The sequence below is a fragment of the Acomys russatus genome, chromosome 4 (assembly GCF_903995435.1).
Source record: "Acomys russatus chromosome 4, mAcoRus1.1, whole genome shotgun sequence".
Classification (NCBI taxonomy): domain Eukaryota; kingdom Metazoa; phylum Chordata; class Mammalia; order Rodentia; family Muridae; genus Acomys; species Acomys russatus.
Window position 1 is genome coordinate 72429628 of NC_067140.1, and position 19048 is coordinate 72448675.

Here is a 19048-nt window from a genome sequence, read left to right on the forward strand (position 1 = left end):
CTCAGCAGCATGCCTGATGTCAGCCATTACTAAAGGAAGAACAGGGTAACAGAGCCTAGATTGTTCCACTCGTAACAAAGGGCATGAGGATGTTTTACAGAAGCAGGCTCCCTGAAATATTAAGGCCCAGCATCCTTAGCAAACAAAGCTGACTGGAATTTTCTGTACTTGACAGGGAGGGTGATGATCTTGTCCACAGGCACCCAGGCTCCAGTTCCAGTTAGTACTCTTCCTGCTTAAGGTCCCTCAATTAGAAGACTTTCTTCATCAATGCATGAAGTTAATAATATGTGCCACTTCCACACCCCAGAGGAACTCCATTTTAGCAGCCAAGGAAGTAGTATGACAGTGTCATATGCATTCACTCACGTAGCTCATAGGTGTGTGTTCTTTTTTTTTTTTTTTAAGGGTCAGTAAATTCTTTTTTTTTATTTTATTAATTTATTCATATTACATTTCAACTGTTAGCCCATCCCTTATATCTTCCCATTCCTCCCTCCCTCCCGCTTCCCCTCTACTCCCCTCCGCTATGTCTGTGACTGAGGGGGACCTCCTCCCCCTATATATGCTCTTAGGTATCGAGTCTCTTCTTGGTAGCCTGCTATCCTTCCTCTGAGTGCCACCAGGCATCCCCATCCAGGGGACGTGGTCAGAAATGGGGCACCAGAGTTCGTGTGAAAGTCAGATCTCACTTAACTGTGGAATTGTGGGTGTATCTAGTCAGCAGCCAGCTTTCCTCTCTGAGGATTCAGAGAACCCAAGTTACTGTTATCCTGTGGCTCAGCCATCTTCCACTGTCCAGCTTTTGTTGCCAGGAGAAAGATGGGAGTTACTATCACCTTCTGAGTGCCCTTGGTCTGATAGCAACACACATTGTGTCCATTTAAGGATCATCTCTAGCCACACAGCCATGCCATGCGAAGACTAGGAATGCAATTCCTAGATAAGCACCCATTCTCCAAAGACTAGGTTCCAATCTGCAAGAGATTAAACAGAGTCACTGTATGCTTGACTGTCTCAAGCATGGGACACAGCTTGAGCCTTCATCAGGTGTACTGCCCAAAGATGTGGCTATAACATCAAATACTTACACCAGGCTCTTTTTCAGGTCCCTTCTGGGGACATGACTCCCTTAGAGAGGCTGACATTGTCTCCGCAGGCAACTCCGCCTGACTCCTATTGTTCAGAATTCCTATTCTATCTTCTTCCCAATTAGACCGTATGTCTATGGAGGTGGTTAACTCACCTTTTTCTCGTTCATCACTGTATCCCTGGCGTGAATTCTAAGTATTTGAGGATGGTGAAGGATGGGAAGAAGGAAAGAAGGATGTTCTGGAAGAATCAGGGTCCTCTTACCAGTATTTGTTACATGTGAAATTTCAAGAGTAGCCATAAAGTAGGCTGGTCACATTTCAAGGCCTTGGACCCATTCATTCCTCTTTGGAATAAGAGTTGTTTAGCTGTACCCAATCCTGACAACCTCTAGTAACAATTCTAGATGCTTCTAAAGACAATGTGCTGCTGAGCACAAACAAATAATGAACCAGCAATTGTGCTACCATTGTCCTACTCTTAACAAAGGGCATAAGGATGTTCAACATAACTGTTGGCTGTCTGAAAAGACCCAGCATCCTTAGCAAACAAAGCTGGTTGGAATTTTCTATACTTAACACACCTGAGACACAAAATCTCTGAAATGATCTTCATGAAATAAAGCTACCATGTGAGTGAGTCTGGAGACAATTTTACCAAGTGGAAAAGCCAGGCAAACCAAAGTGCATGCTAAATCATTTCATTTATTCATAATCCTAAGAAATGCCAACTACGTTGACAAAAAGGTTATCATCAGTTTCCCGGACATGGGAAGGTATGGAGAATACCAGGCAGATACAGAAAGTTTGGGCATCAGTGGACTGGTTCTTTTTCTTTCTCAGAGTAGTGGGTTCCTGAGTATATTATGTGTGCCCAAATTTCTCAAACTACACAATTTAAATATGTGGAGTTGATAGTATATCAACCATATCTCAATAAAACCACTGTTAAAATGCAAATAAATAAATAAATAAATAAATAAATAAATATGGCATTAAAAAAATATGCCAGCAATGGCCTGTATCCTCCACCTCACCATTTCCAAGCCATGAGTGGCTTGTGTCTTTAAAAATACTTCAGACAGATCTGGCTTTCTTGTAAGCCTGTAATCCAGGAATACTTAGGAGGCTGGAACTGAAAGATGGTGAGCCCAAGACCAACCTGGATTACAATGCAAGACTATCAGAAAAAAAAAAAAAAAAACCATACATAATCAATGACGGGGTTGAAAAATATCCATTCCCTGTACTTTTTAGAGAAATGACACGATTCTGTTGATTCTTGTCTGAATTTGGCTTCCAGTGTAAAAGTTAGCTGAACCATAGGTACTGGGATGCAAAGGATCCAGAAAGTCTTGCTTTGCAGCAGGTCACAGGAGAGAGGTTTTATTAAGGCTCTGGGTGAAGTAAGCAGAGAGAGAGAGAGTAGGGGTAGAATGGATGGACACGTTCTCTTAGAAGATGAGCCAGCACATGTGCAGGGTGAGCACATGTGGTTTACAGGGACAGTGTCTCATCTTGGAGGCTGGTGATGACGTGTCCTGCTGCCGCCGAAATCTGCGGCTGGCTATGGGAACCTCTGTCCTCAAATCCCCTGTGGGCAGGCTGTAGAGGTGCGCGATTACTGACAATGGGGACAAGTGTAGCATTTATACCTTCCAGCACACGCTCACGTAAGCTCTTATATTTTCCAATCTGCTCCTTCCTAGGTTCCTTACCCAATTACTTTACAATCTGCTTCTTCCCAGGTTCCTTAGCCAAGCCTATCACTGACTTGCTGGCCCGGGTGCCCAGCAACCTCCAACCGCTACGATGGCCGAAGACGCAGACATGCGCAATGAGCTGGAAGAGATGCAGAGGAGGGCTGACCAGTTGGCTGATGAGGTAAGGGATAGAGACCCAGGAGGTGAACTAAAAAATGCAAGGTTGGTGGTTTGAATTCAAATTCCGAAAGAAGACTTCTAATGTCTCAAAAAAAAAAAAAAAAAAAAAAAAAAAAAGTGAAAGAAAAATGTACTATTTCTCTGTCTAGGGTGTCTACACACTAGAAAGGGTTAATATCAAACACGGCTATAAAATAAAGTCTTGGTCCTGACACTTGACGCTTAGACATTTAAGAATGCAGGGTCCGGGCTGGAGAGATTCACAGTGGTTAAGAGCACTGACTGCTCTTCCAGAGGTCATGAGTTCAATTCCCAGCAACCACATGGTGGCTCGCAACCATCTATAATGTGATCTGATCATACTGTATACATAATAAATAAATCTTTAAAAAAAAAAAAAAAGAATGCAGGGTCCTTTAGGAAAAGCTTTATCTTTGTGTGTCTTGCAGTGTGCTGTAGTTAACTCAAGTCTTAAGGTTAACACTTTCCTTCCAGGAGCATTCCCAGTTGGTTGCTAAGTGTGGCTATTATTAAAGTACATAATTGAAGTACATAATCTGAAAATTAGATAGAATATATATATATATATATTTAAAGCTATGGTACTATGTGCTGAAAAGTCATTGCTTCCATGTTAGCTTGGCACATTTTTTTCTTCTATCTGTGCCCTTGAGTCATTTACATTCCCCGCATGTACGGAATGGAAACCCCAGAGAACAGTGTTGCTGCAGGTCTAAACCAAAGAGTCACTGCCCTGCACTGCACTCAGAGGCAAATAAAATAGAAAGCAATTATTTTCATCCAGAATTATTTAGAACCCAGAATGGGCAAATGCTCCCAGTCATGGCTTGCTTTATTGTTTTGTTAATTACCTAGAGTTAACACAAAAGGGAAAATATTAATAATCTAGATAAAACATTCAAAGTATGTATGTCTGTAGCTATTATATCAAGAAATAATACACAAAGTTGGGGGTAGGAGGTGGGGGTGGCTCTCAGAGGAGTTAGGGGGCAGAATGGAGTAGGTAAACATAATCAAAATACATTTTATGAAACTCTTAAATCATAAAAGTACTTTTTTAGGTATAAAAAATTTGAGGAAGTCCTCCATTATTTGGAAATTGGTGGGTTTTTTTCTCTCAGCATAAACATCTCCGTCTTTACTGAGTCCAATCCCAAGTTTAAGTCTTCATTGCTTCATTTTCTTCTTATTTATGAACGTAAGTGAAGTTATCCAGTTCCAGTGACCATGTCGGCATCGCACTACTTCATCGTATGATGAGCCATAGGCAGATGACACCAAAAATCTACACCTGTGAGAATCTGTGAGAATCGACCTGCTACACAGGACCCATAGCTAAGCTCCTTGTATTTTTACCCAGAGAGTCAGCTGGGAAACATGTGCCACTGTATCACTGTTAAGAGCCATTTCATTGCCACCCACCCCCAAAAGAGACCACTTAAGCAAAAATCGCATCCTTCCATTTCCTTCAGGGTCATGTCCAACATAAGTTTACTACTTAAAAGCATGGTTTTGGGAAACCACACTGCTTGTGGGATTGTAGCTACGTTAAAGGAACTGAGAACAAAGTGGTGATACTGTGCCTGAGGGACCAGTTGCCAAGCTTGGAATTTTCTTCACGTGTTTTCTTATCTAAGAATGGAGATAATTATAGCTAGTTATATCAAACGTTCTTGATTCTTTTTCACCCTGAGGTAACAGGCTAACTTGTATTGATAACAACTTCCAGTTGTATTTCTAGAAGCTTTAAATGAAATTTGTTACGATCTCAGGAAAAATGTTTGTGTTTAAAATTCAGTATCTCTAGTCCGGTGGGGTGGGGTGGGGTAGGGTGGGGTGGCGGGCAATGGGGTCCTCAGAGTATATGAGATAGTTTTCTATGCATCTGGAGCATACAAAATGATTTTTACAGATGACTTTGTCTTTGATATCAGGATAAGCCTCATATGAGTCTGGTGTTATGACAATAAGCTTGTACACGATTGCTTTGGGAAATCTGATCACATAGAAAGCCTGAGAAGAAAGAGATTGAAACTGGAAAGACATTTTGTGTTTCAGTTGCAGGGCTGAAGTCATATGTGATAGGGACCTTTGCATTTCTCACGCGAAGAAGGTATTTCTGATGTTCCTAGCATTCTATTCCTGCCCTTATCAGTGTTTGTGTTTTTCCATCTTAGTCCCTGGAAAGCACCCGCCGCATGCTGCAGCTGGTTGAAGAGGTAAGAAGTGATTTCTATGAACATAAACCAGTTCCCTATGTTGACATGTTCATTCCTAGCTCCTATTGCCGAAGCCATGCCCCTAGTGCTCCCAATGCTAACCTAGCCTATCAGAAAGCCAGAAAATACTGGAAGCAGTGTCATAAATTGCCAGAGAGTTATCAAGGTGAATTTCCTGCTCTCCATCTCAGGCTACCTCTAGGATCTGGAGTGTAGAGGAACCTACCATTTCCAAGCTGCTGTTCCCAATAGTCACACAAGGGGATCCCAGAAAGCAGATAGGACAGTGCTTAACCGGGGAAGGAATTGCTTACATAAAATCTTCATTTGTAATGACTTCGTTGCAACAACTAATGGAAATTCTGTTCTGACTCTAACCACATTTATAACTTTGAAAAAAATATGTATCATCTTTTGAATTGTATTTAATGTCAGACACTAAAATTTATGGGAAAAAAAGCAAAAAATCTTTAACAAAGAAAAAAATCAAGTCCAATTAAGTACATATAAAAGCTCTTTTATATTACTGACTCTGGATTATACATCCATTTGTAAAGCATTTGTAATTCATGGTTTAATGAATCTCAAACTATTTTTAAATGGGTAAAATAGAGCAGATAGCAAAAATGGAATCAAAAGAGCATTTGAAATAAAACCTACTCATTCCAGTTTGATAGAACAGCAGTCAACCAGGAAGAATAAATGGATTAATTGAACTTGCCCATTGGGAGAGATGGAGTGGAAAAAGAATGGGTTGGACTATATTTATCTTAACCTAATAAAACAAGCCTAATGGTTTTTATTCAGCAAGATGCTGCTTTAGCCACGATTTGAATGTGACTGCTTATCAATGTATAAATTCATGTGTGATTATCTTTTCTCGAGATCTTGGGCTTTCTCTGGCAGAATGATTAAATGAGCCCACTCACCCACCGGGTGCTCCTGTAAATTGCTTATGCAATGACATGAAAGGGGAGGGGGGTGGAAAAAGACAAATTTTACAAAGGCTTAGAAGAAAGGCAGCTGCCTCTTACACCACGAGAGCAAATATTGTCTTCCTTTCTCTCTGAAGCTGCAGCTCCTCACCTAAGGGTGAAGGATGTCACAGAGAGACTGGAGAGAAGTAATGGTGTGTTCTCGGGAAGGCGGGGGGGTGGGGGGAGGGTGGCCTTATCTCAAAAGATAACAAACTGGCCTTGCAATACAGCACAAGTTGGCCCCCACAGCGAGGTGCCTCTACAGGGCCTCAGCAGCATAGAAGAGCAGCCTTCTACTCTAAATGAATGGAAACATCTCTTTTGCTGTGGCTGAGGAACATTGCCCATGCAGAAATGCCCAAATGCCAAGAAAGAGAGAAATAGCCTCAATCCAGGAGTGTTAGCCATTTGGCGTTAATGTGCCATTTCCCGATTTGTTGCCAACAAAACAACAAGAGGGACAAAAGTTTGGAAAATTCTTCCAAGAGCTCTGAGATTAACCTTAAGGCAGCTCATTATTTAACTGCTGTAAATATTTTATTGTATGCTACAATAGTCTTATCGTAATATACTTCATGAGCTACAAGCAGTATCCACAGCCACTTTTCACTTGTGTACATGCATGCATGTATGAAGGGCATTTCTCAAGCTGCCTCCACTTTGCTCAGCTGTGCAATGTTGAAACATTGCCCAGACTGTGGAAAGTAGTGAATACATGCATCATCATGCACACCGTTAAGCTGGCCCTTTGTCCTTCAGAATCTTGGGAAAATTAACCTTGTATGTCTTCTCAAAATGAAAGTCATGTCAGCCTGTCTTGCAGAAAAATCTGTCTGCCCTAATTTAGTCTAAGAATAAAAGGTCCATTGATTGAAGTAGTATTCTCAAATTATATGTTTTTGTTTCTTCTAAATTGTTTCTCAATCAAGCATGAAGCTGCATCTCAGAGCAAGACGTGAAAGAGATAGGTTCAATCTCTCACATCTAATAAATAAGAGAAAGCTGGTAGATATTTTATCCTTAGGAAATTGTGAGCACAGCATTATTAGAGCAAACTGGTTTGTTCTTTCTTCCTCCTGGGTCATTGTATATTTATAGTGAAATATTTCTCATGTCTAGGGCATCGGCTATTCAGATGATGTTCTGATTTTCAATCAAAAAGGAAATTCTCTTTAAAGAGAATCAGTATTAAATATTCATCAAGGGAAGAAATCATTTGGCAAATATGAGCTTTGAAATACCAGGATCTTACTCACAACCCCAAAATCCATTGGTGCTACATAATTTGAATTGGACTGAATTTTTATTGAATTCAGTTTCAAAGACAGGAAAGGTTACTAGAATTGGGAAGTCTCCCTAAGGCATAAATCCACTTTTCATGGAAGTACAGCTTTGCTATCCCTAATAAACTCTAGAGTGTAAGAGCAGGGAAGGCTGGGACCCTGCGTTTTAATAGAAGTCACCATCAACATTTCAAGGACAATCTAAAGTTACTCAGAGGTCAGTGGAGAAGTTTCAGAGAAGCTGAGTGCCATGGATGTGTATAAAGGTTAGAGACTTGGTGGCATTTGGTTCACAGCTTGGAGTTGGGATCTTAATCTTGGTGGATATATTTCAACAAATATCTGAACAATACCAAATGCTGAAGACAGGAGAGAAGAGACAAATTGATTTATTGCCAGTAAAACATGTGAATAGGTGTTCAAATTCAGTGTCATAGCTACCTTGGGAGCATAAAAATGAGAAGACTTAAATCTAGAAGGTGAATCATTAAGGTGTCCTCTAGGAGGAAATATTTGAGAACAGAAAGGTTAACTCTGATGATGCTAAATGCAGAAACGAAGCCTGCATATCAATGCCTTGGGCTGTGAAAGCTTAAGCCAGAAAAGGCCATGCTGCTTTAGCCAGGCATATTTGCAAACATTGCACAGCCTTCCTGAAATAGTTACTGAAACACTTATATTTCATGAGCATCTTAGCATCATTTCTTTCTCAGTGCCAGCTCATGCTTCAAAACGTTTTGGCAATAAAAAGGAAACAATCATTCAAAAGCCACAATTGTAGAAAGTGAAATTTTCTTTTTATTTAAACAAATGTGAGGTCCTTCAGAGTTCAAGAGAGTGTGGGAGTGTCCAGGCTTTAAGCAAGACTCCTTGGAGTTTGGGGAAAGCATCCCAAAAAGACAGCAATAAAATACAATACAAACACTGGCTTAGTTCATTGGTAAAACATAAATAAATTCATCAATACATCTTAAAAATAATAATAGAAAAATAAATTTTAAAAAAGAAAGAAGAAACATTTCCAACACCTTTCCCAGCAAGCTCAAACACAAAGGAAGAATTGAGCTCAGGTAAAGCTAAAGCTGCTTCCTCTCACTGTCACTCTAGTTGTGAAAGCACACAACTCTTGGAGGAACTGGAGAGAGTCATAGTCTGCTCTCTCTGCAGTATTTTTCCCATTCCTGTCCATTTGTCTTCTAGATCTCATAAGAACCCAGTTATTTTGATGAAGAAGACATCAGCAAAATAAGGAACCAAACTTAAGTTCAATTTTTTTTATTGAGAACCAACTACGTGCCAGCTATTGAGCTTAGAGCCATCGTTATCACCTTCATAACCAAATATATGTTAGCATATTTAAGACCTAGAGCCACATTTTACCGGTGCTTTGAGTCCCTCCTTTAATCCAGGTGACTTTGGGACCAGCTGTCTCTTGAGACACATAGCAACAGATGGTAGACATGGCACTCATGAGCACGAAGTGCTATTACATGGGCTGGGGGTCCCACATATGACCCTTTGGTTTCATTCTGGCATAATTGTATAACTGTATTTTCCTTTGAGAGTTCCATGTCAAGCAAAATGATCCGAGGGAGCAGAGTAGCTCATTCTAAACAGGCCGAGATCCCCTTCAAATCAAATCCAGCATCTGAATGTGTTGTCAAAACCAACAATTCGTTCTTGTACCCCACACAGCCACAGCCACCCATGAACTGAACTTTGAGATAGCTGTACTTTCTCACATTGAAAATTACCACTGAGAGACAACCCATCCATTTATCTGTCCCTTACACTTAAGGTCAGGGACAGAATAGATATCCAGTACACATTTATTGAATAAGTGAATGAAAAACCACATAAATGAAATAAAAATAAACAAAATCTGCCAACACCCTTACTTCCTGTCTCTACCCTCACTGTGGAAAGTGGTAAGCCTATGGAACAGTCTCCTGACCTTCCAGGCTAACTCAACCTTTCTGATGCCTAGGCCAACACTTTCTGCTTATGGTCTCCCAACTGGGACAGGGTCAAACACACCTGCTCCTTCCAGGTAGTTCAGTGAGGCATTCTAGTGTTAAAGCATGCAGCACCTTATTGGGGAAAAATGTAAAATTATACTCGAAAGACATCATACAAATAACGGACACACATTATAGATCATAGACTGCCACGGTGTATGAAGAAGCGAGAACTGGGCTGACAAATGCCACCAGCTTTTCTCCATCTTCCGTCCCCAGCAGAACTACAGGATTTTGAGGAGAAAATGTCCTCTAACGTGCTTATGCACTGTCACATCCATATACCTGAACGAACCACCTGCCTTTCATTGTACTCTCTCTTAATCAATGGCTAGCAAGTGCAGAAAAGGGCAAAGGAGTCATTAAACTGCGCACGAGGATAGATGGAAGTCCACTCATAATACACTTACAGAAAGACTTCACGATGCCTTTTGGGGGTCTATAAATCTCTCTGGCTTGGTCAGTGTGTGTCCCTCGGTAGCATGCAAGAGAGCAGGTTAGATTCTTAGACATGGAAGGTTTTCAAACCAAACTGGATAGTGTCGTCACTTCCTCTTCTGCCAATCACTCTCATTCCCCTCCTCCTACTAGCCCAGGCTGTCTCGGGTTATGTGAGTAAAATGCAGTGCGATGAAGAGCATGTCTAAAGCTTGCTGTACAAAAGCTCTACAGTGACCCAGTAGAGGAGTGGTGTCCTCACCGTGAACCATTGTACAGAAGTGTGTAGATCAGAGACAAATATTTTATGATCTCACTCTATCCTCCAAATCTTGGAGAGCTTCTCTCCACAGAGGAAAAAAAAAAAAAAAAAACCAGAAAACCAGTTTCCTTTTGAGCTGTGCTTCTCAGAATCTACTCTTTTGTAATAACCCTAAGAACCAGAGCTCCATCATCCTTAGGTATCTCCTGTGAGGCATCCTTCCCCTGGCCATTAATGGGAACTTTTTGTTGTTGTTGTTGTTGAACTTGGAAGGTTAAAAAAAAAAACTCTCAATCTAGAAGATTGTGAAAATGTTGCTTTCTGTGTTGTGAAAACTATAGGAATTTTTAAAATATATTTTATTAATTTATTCATATTACATCTCAATTGTTATCCCATCCCTTACCAAGAAGAAACTATAGGACTTTTTACATCTCCATACAATGATTGCATGGTATTAAGTGCATGCATCTTAATGCACACTCATGGTATTGAAGGACCCAGGCTCACCCTATGGGATGTGCGCTTCATGTCTCCACATGGCCCTGAGAGTCACTGATAAAGTCACCTCTACTCACTTCTCCTGCTGGTCTCTACCCAGTCCCTTAATGCTCTTGTCACGTGTCTTCCCTTTGGTCCATCTTCATTCTTTATTTATAGGGATAATTGTCTACTTACTGATTTCTCTTTCTCTTTTCTCTCTCTAACTCCTTTTCACCTTTGCTACCATTATTGGGATGTAGAGTAAAGATGCTGGTATCAGGACTTTGGTTATGTTGGATGAACAAGGAGGTAAGTTCAGATTTCTTCAATAAGAACAATTCTTCATCTGAATAAAGTTGTGGTTTTTAATTTCTCGGGCACCCTCAGGTGGCCATTGTACATGTGTTACATGTGTAAGTGTAAGAGTTCTAGAAATCTCATCTCACTAATTTTTCTCTCTCTGTTGAAAATATTGAATGTGGAAATGCAAAGGCCTACTTCATGAATTAGTTAATGACACTGCTGTCTCTGCAATGTACACTGAAATAACAAGAGTTTTAGAAGGAAAACTCTTGGTGTGTTCCTTAGAAGGCAACATTTTACACAGCATTGATAATTTTTCTATCCTTCTCACCACCCAAGTTTCCCACTAAGTTTGGCTTCTTTCCAATAATATCGAGGTTATGGGGTATAGTGCGTGAAGTTATGCATTTCACCTCACCATCCAGATTTAGCATCTGGAAGTTTTGGTTTTTAAATCACCACAGAGAATCCCCAAACAACTAAACCGTTGTTTTTTCATGGGATGTATGGAAGGTAGACATTTTAACCAATCATAGTATTTGCATTATTTTAAAAGCGTTTTCTGAAGGATTAGGAACAAAAACACTCAGATAGCCATAATATTAACATATCACCTCTACACACTCAGGTGGAAGCTATAAGGGCAGTCTCATATTTTTCTTTGACACAAAATATCTAACAATATAGTGATAATGTGCATAATTCTAGCCAAAAATTCTTTACCTATTTTTACTTTGAATTCTTATAATAAGTAGCTACTTGAACATTTTCATACTTTATAAGAACAGTAGAAAAAATAGGATTGTGATTTTTTTTTCCAGTAGCAAATATAAGTATAAAACTCATTCCAGCAAGGACATGATAAACTCCAAGCACACACTGCAAACTGAGAGGAAAATTGCCATGCTGATAACCTGGCATAAAACACTGTTGCTAAATATAGAGAGCCTGTGCATATTATCAAAGGGAAACAACTAAGAGAAAAATGAGCACAAGATATAAAGCTTCAGCTTGCACGCAGACATGTAAAATATTGTCTTAACCATCAGTTATAATGGCATGCCAGTTTTAAACAAGTTAATACAAAAATTTTAAATTGATAATAATCAATGCTTTAGTGTATTGGGAAAAGAGAGACTCTTAATTTTCACATGGGTGCTGTGGGCTCCACAGAGAGGTTATAAGGAACAATTTGATAAATATTTCCAATTTTGAAGTGTTCCCATCTTTAGTCAAAAGAATCAGTTCCTAGAATTTTGTACTGCAGTTGTGCATTTACAATTATGTGAAAAAAATGTATATGCCTTACGTGTAGCTGTATAAGACCAATAATGGGCTAAATATTTGTTAGTGGAGAGGTCAACCAAGTCAGCTATGAAATAGCCATAAAGAGATGTTCTGCCATCAACACAGTGCCTAATCTAACTGTTTAATGACTTCTGGTGAGTTAGGGTCGGAATAAGGAGAGAAGAGAGAAAGCCATAGCATTTGAGGAGTCCTGAGAAGAAATTAGAGCATTAGAGACTTATTAGGAAATGCCTGTGTTGCATTTATGTAACAGTAAAAGCCTATGATTGCCAGGTATGAGAGGAAGAGCCTTCGGTCTGGGATATGGGTTTAACGCTTAGAAAAGGAGCCAGAAAGGAAAGGGACATAGAATGTAAGGAGCCCAGACTTCAGAACTGTTCTGAGAAGGTCTCAGCTAGGTTAACGGAGGAGAACCCAGGAGCTAAGATTACCAATCCAGGTAGAGAAGAGAAGCTCGTGTTGGGCAGAAATGCCACAGGTCTGGCAAACCCACTATGCCCAGCATCTTTTGACTCACAGAATCTTTTTTACTTTTATTAAATGTTTTTACATATACATTTATATTATTACACATATATACAATGAATTACCTACAGAAGAAAGCACAACCTAAGTGTGAATATCATGCAACTCACTCCACTTCCCTGATGGGACCTTCTTAATGCTATCATAAAGAGACATTTGTTTCTATAGTATTTATTTGTGATAAACTATTTTCGAAGTATACACCAAATAACTGTAAAAATAAAGAAACAAAAACAATTGTACACCAACCCCATCACTTTTCTTCCAATGCTCAAATTAGTTTGTTGAAATCTCTCACATTAAGTGTATAGTTGAGTTATAGTCTAAAGGCCTCACAACAGGGTCAGTCTTGAGAACCTTACCCCATAGATCTATCATAATTGCACGGTGGCTTGATCTGTGTAGTAAAAATCTCACCTCTGAAGTAGGGGTGCAGTGAGTCATTTCTTTAATGCTGTGCAACAGAGGGTACCCATATAGAAGAGCGATGGTTTCCAAAGCAAAATTAAAACAAAGGCTCTCAAGGGATTAGCAGTTCTGTCTTACCAACACTTTCAGTTTGTAGTCATCAGTGTGGAGAAAGTGACTTTACCACAGAAGAGGGATAACTTCCTTCCCTGCTCTACAAAGTACTGACATAAAGACACGGCGTGGGAAACAGTAGAGACACAGAGACATAGAGAGAACAGCTAGGGATGGAGCTTCTTTGTAGAGTCGCTATTTAACAAGATCGAGGCCCTTGATTCAGTCCCTAGCATCACAGATGAAAAGAGAGAAAGAGAGGTAGAAAATAAACAGCCTGCTTGCCAGAGCTGCAAAGATCCTTGTACTTTGATGAAGAAAATATGTAGGAGCTTGGCAGTAGTACCGCACACTTTTAATCCCAGCACCTGGGGGGACAGAGGTAGGCAGATCTCTGTGAGTTTGAGGATAGTCAGGACTACACACAGAGAAACCCTGTCTCAAAAAACTTTAAAAGAAAGAAAAGAGAGAAGGAAGGAAGGAAGGAAGGAAGGAAATATACAGGAACAATGTGATGAAATCCCCATACATATGCAAACATTCATAAACACCATGATTCCCATAAGCACCTAGATATTATTATCTAAGAAACAAAGAGAAACACACACACACACACACACACACACACACACACACACACACACACACAGTGAATGTTTTCAGCTGAAACCTTCTGGATCTTTCTCATAAGCGTATTTCTCATGAGTTTGTGTTATAGATGATATGTAATGAATAGCTCATACAAACAAAAAAAGTCTGCAATTGTAAATCTCCAAAAGTGAGTGATCTGAGGTTTGTCTTAAGAGGTATACATTCTATTTTTACTAAGCTGAGAGCTTAGGGTCTTTGCAAGTGACAAATGAGTGTGCCAACCACTATCTTCCCTGTTTGTGCAACGTTTACTTGTTTACATTAGTAACTGCTTTTTTGTTTCTCTTAAGCTTATGCTGTATTAATTATGTCTATGCCTGACATCCAAAGTATTGACTATTTCTACCTCACAGCTGCTCAAGGAACCACAGGCAACAACCGACCTCCTAGAGAGCCATTGCATCTACTGTGGAGGCAAGCCAGACCTCTGCAGGTTGTCCAATGAACACTTGCACTGGCAAGTTCCTTATAGGATTCTTGTTTTATACCCAGGTACCAGGAAGGCACCAAGGAGCGCCAGGCATGGCAGAGAACTCTGGGGACATACAGAGCTTGGGATTTTTGTCTCCCCTAAAAATGATGTCTCCCAGAAAATCCCCTAAAGGGTTTTTAGACTGATAATCTAACCTTCCAATTCTGTTTCTCTTGCTTCTTTTGTTAGTCTTTTCTGGGTTGTTTTGATGACTCAGCCCAGACCCTCTGAGAGCATACTTGACATGAGCTCTGAATTAAACAGGAAAATCTCTGGCCTGAGCTGGCAAAACAAAAACAAAAACAAACCACAAAATTAAGGCCAATCTAGAAAGCCAACCAGCTATCTTCAAGTTCATGGCACTACAAAGCAGTGTTTCAGAACATAATCTGCCCTCTGCCTAATGTCCACTCACCAACCTCAGTAAGCAATGGCACAGTCTGTCCAATGCGTTAGCCACTGTAGATTTTTGGCTATTTCAATTTGTTGTAATTAATCTCATTCTGTTCAAAAAGAAAAAGAAAAAAATTTTCATTCAGTTTCCCATTGCTAAGGAAAGTAGAAATCATATAGACTATGACTTTTCACTGAATATTAGTATGAAGGCTTGCATACTACGTAAAACACAGTAAGCTAAGTATTCTAACAGCTATAATATAAGACCCTTTTCTTCGATGATTTTGGCAGAAAAGATGTCTAAACAAACCCTAAGTAATCTACTGTAATCTACAGTAATAGTACTGGTGAGTCTATCACAAATAATTGATCGTTCAAATATCCTGGCAAGAAAAAAGTTCAATTTCTGTTAGCAATATGTACTGCTGTCTACTAGAAGACCAGAAAACTCCCCTGAACCCCCCAAAAAGTTATCTTCTCAACTTCCAAGAGCAAAGGCACAAGCTTAGGGAGAGAAGACATAGTCAACCCTATGCAACATGCCGTGAGACCCTCACCGAGGCAGCTGTACAAGGAAGGAAAGGAAGGGATCAGATGTTCTCGTGAACTTCCTGGGAAGTGCTTCACAGCAATTAGTCCAAGGCTACGAAGTCCCCCTGTGTCTAATACGCCCATATGCACAACTAGCATGGTAAAATTAATATCATTGCTAGAATCTAGAATACCTGGGCAAAATAGTTCTATGCTGGTTTTACTTTTTTAAATCAAGTTCAGCATCAGATTATTTTTCTCTTTCAGTGAAATGTTTGCCTCCAAAGCTGGAAATCCATGGCAGAATGCAGCTTTGAGAAGTGTGACTATGGCTGTGTTTGTTTTTATCTTTCAAGTACCTAACTCATAGGGCCAACACACTTAGGAGTCAGTTCACATATACACATTACCTCCTATTCTCTGGAGGCACCAGAGATATGACTTCTGAAGTCTTTGTCAGAGAGCCATTGTTTTTTGCAAAAACAAGAAAGCATTGTTTTCTAACTTAAGAGCAATGTATCAGGAGGTGCAAACATCTGAAGATGCATCCCTTACCAATAATGTGTGAGCATTGCAGCCATTGTTTGTGCCCTCAAGTAAATTTGAGCCTAGGTACTTCTTTAAATCCATTCAAACATAGCACTGTTCAAGCTATCAGCAATTATTTAATTTAAACAGGAATCCTCATTTCGATCTGTATGCATGATGGCTCCGAATTTGATGGCAAATTAATAAAGGTTTGAACTGTGCCAACCAAGACATATAGGAGGCCAAGAAAGGTTTAAAAGGTTCAGAGAAGCGCTGTGCTCTTTCCCTTACACCCTAGTCCTCTCACTCGAGTGTTAAATTTGATTCACCAACTAATTTTACCATGTTCCTAAAGGGAAACCAGACCTAAGTCTTTAGTTAAAAACAAGCAGACAACAAACAAACAAAAACAGTTTATCTTGCCGTGGTTGTGCTTACAACACAGTGCTTAGGATGCTGGGCTACAGAGGAAGAGCTTATGTCCAAAAAGCAAGCAAACAAACCAGGAAGGGAAGAGACAAGGAGACAGGAATGTTCCCTCAAATGTGAGGAAGCAGGAAGGGAGAGAGCGCGCTCTTTGCATATAAAGATTTCAGGACATCCCTGTCTCTGTGCACTTAACAGAAGCACAGCACTGCCGTGTCCTCCAAGCTGGAGAAACACCGGGATGTTTTCATCAGCTTCTGAAAAACATAGCAGAGGCAGCAGAGACAGTTTCTTCTTTAGACTGTAAAGAGAGAAAAATAATCTCTTATCATCCAAATGGAGGCTGCCCCTACTTTTTGTCACTAGTGAGCCTGGTTTTGGTTTTACAGTAACAATTTCCAGTGTACATTTGTGAGCCATGGTATTCAGGTGACTGTTTATTCCCATAGGCTAAAAATGTGCTTATCGGTTTTATTCTGGCCATCCCTTTACTCTAGAGGCACAATTGTCAAAGCATACATAAAAATATAGACCAAAAGCAGAGGAAGGTTGTAACTGGGCGTTATCATCTGACAGCAAAGACACCATGTTGCAATTCTCCTTTAATGGTCTGAAAAGCTACTTGACAAATCTCTTTCATTAACCTTGCAGTTACCTCAATTCAGTGACACTTTTGAGAAATTAATCAATTTGATTTATGTAACCCTGGCAACCTAGAACTGATTTCCATTTTATGAGTATCGAGCTGTGTTTCAGAATCACTGAGGTCAGCTTGCCTTGTAGCAATGGCACAGTGCCATTCTATGTGCCAAACAATTGCTCCTCTTCCAAGTAGAGATACATTCTCCCTGTTCTCTGACCAGGCTGGTAGTTAGAAGGTCCCCATCATAGACACTGGGGAAGCAGGGCCGAAGAATATTCTGTTCCCCAGCTTTTGAAACAAGACACTCATAGGGTAAGAAATGGATAGAAATGTTTTGGTACTTACGGTATTGCTGCGCTGATGTTACTTTCTTTTCCAGCTTCTATGAATTATATACAGAAAACCAAGAACAGACCATGGGCTACCTTTGCTTGTACAGCCACTGCTGAGGGAAGAGCAGAAGCTCACAGCTGTGTCTGTCCCTGCTTACTGTTCTGCTGTTGGCCTCGGAGAAGACACTGCATTCTATTCTCTCCTTTTATCTGGCTGGGGATACTTAAAAACCAAAAGCTACAGATCTTCTTAAATTGAACAGATCTTTCTAGAAGCATTGAATGTGAACCCTTTAAACATAAATTAACACACAATCTTTATTTTTTTTTCTTTCTTTCTCTTGGGTTTCACTGGTGTCTGAGTCAATACACTGATGTTTCCCTTGATATGCAAAATCAAACAGGCCTTCTGATCCCATCCCATTATGCCTGAACTGCAAACTATTTTGAGCATCTTTCTTGTTCATTTCCTTCCACCCATGTCTGCATAGGGCGGCGGCGGCGGCAGTCTACAGCAATGCATCCTCTTGGACAATGCATTGTAATCTCAATCTCTCTCTCTCTCTCTCTCTCTCTCTCTCTCTCTCTCTCTCTCTCTCTCTCACTCACTCTCACTCTCTCATCTCCTTTCTTCTCCCTCTTTCTTTCTCTCTAACTCTGATTCACATAGTCATTTCTCATGTTCTGTTGGAAACCCAAAAAAAATTCATTCCACACTATCATCCCTTTGTCCTAACCAGAACAACTGGATCGTGTCGAAGAAGGCATGAACCATATCAACCAAGACATGAAGGAGGCCGAGAAAAATTTAAAAGATTTAGGGAAATGCTGTGGCCTTTTCATATGTCCTTGTAACAAGTAGGTACTGGGTACCAGCTCTAATCTGTGGCGTCCAGTTTTCTTTCTTTTCTTTTCTTTTCTTTCTTTCTTTCTTTCTTTTTCTTTCTTTTTTTTTTTTCGTTTTTTTTTTTTCTTTTTTAATGTCAAAGTGAATGTCTGAAGTTTTGTCTTTTTTTTTTCTTTGTCCTTTTCCATCTGCTTCATTCTGTGGGGATAAAATACTTGCGTTTAATCAGAGCAACTGGAACGCATTGAGGAAGGGATGGACCAAATCAATAAGGACATGAAAGAAGCAGAAAAGAATTTGACGGACCTAGGAAAGTTCTGCGGGCTTTGTGTGTGTCCCTGTAACAAGTAGGTGCTGCCTGCCTGCCTGAAGCGTTGGTTTCCCCAAGGCTCATCTCCAAGCCTTGACTAGCTCATTCCTGCAGGCTCATAGGCAGGATGAGCATGTGGCATGCAGAACAGATCAATACCGTCTCCAATGCATTCATCTCATAGCATAGATAATATTAGTGAGAGTTACTGTTGATGCATTAAAAATCAGGCATACTACAGTGAAAGCCTCACTGTCGGCAATTCTTATTGATGAACGTTTCAACATTTTCCAGAAAGTGTACTTTGAGACAGAGGCACTCAGGGCATGTTATTTTCCTTAATCCCAAGAACTTAAAATTGTAGATTTAGAAAAGACTTTGCATAAGTGTGGCATATTAGCAGTTCATGTGTCAAGGTTTGATTTTTTTTCCCAGAAGTAAAAGAGACAGGCTAATTTGGCCCAAGTACGCCTCTGCAAGTCAGAGAGTGTGGCAGATTCTCACTTAACTGCCCTCCAGCTCCGGCACTTGGTCAGGAGATGCTATAGCCTCGCCCAGTGCTGCAAGGCATCCTCTTCA

The 19048-nt window shown here is 40.1% G+C and overlaps 1 protein-coding gene across 2 annotated transcripts in view; it reads left to right on the forward strand.

Annotated features, from left to right (window-relative positions):
- The window catches only part of Snap25 (synaptosome associated protein 25), a 73483-nt gene that overhangs the window by 42707 nt on the left and 11728 nt on the right, over positions 1-19048 (forward strand). The window contains exons 2-5 of one of the 2 annotated variants that reach the window (XM_051144720.1): positions 2840-2975; positions 5173-5214; positions 10936-10984; positions 18053-18170. In XM_051144720.1, the coding sequence (XP_051000677.1) occupies positions 2904-2975; positions 5173-5214; positions 10936-10984; positions 18053-18170 (281 nt within the window). In that variant the 5' untranslated portion in view covers positions 2840-2903. Of the gene's footprint in view, positions 1-2839; positions 2976-5172; positions 5215-10935; positions 10985-18052; positions 18171-18388; positions 18507-19048 lie in introns of both variants that reach the window. The other variant, XM_051144719.1, reaches the window with a different exon arrangement.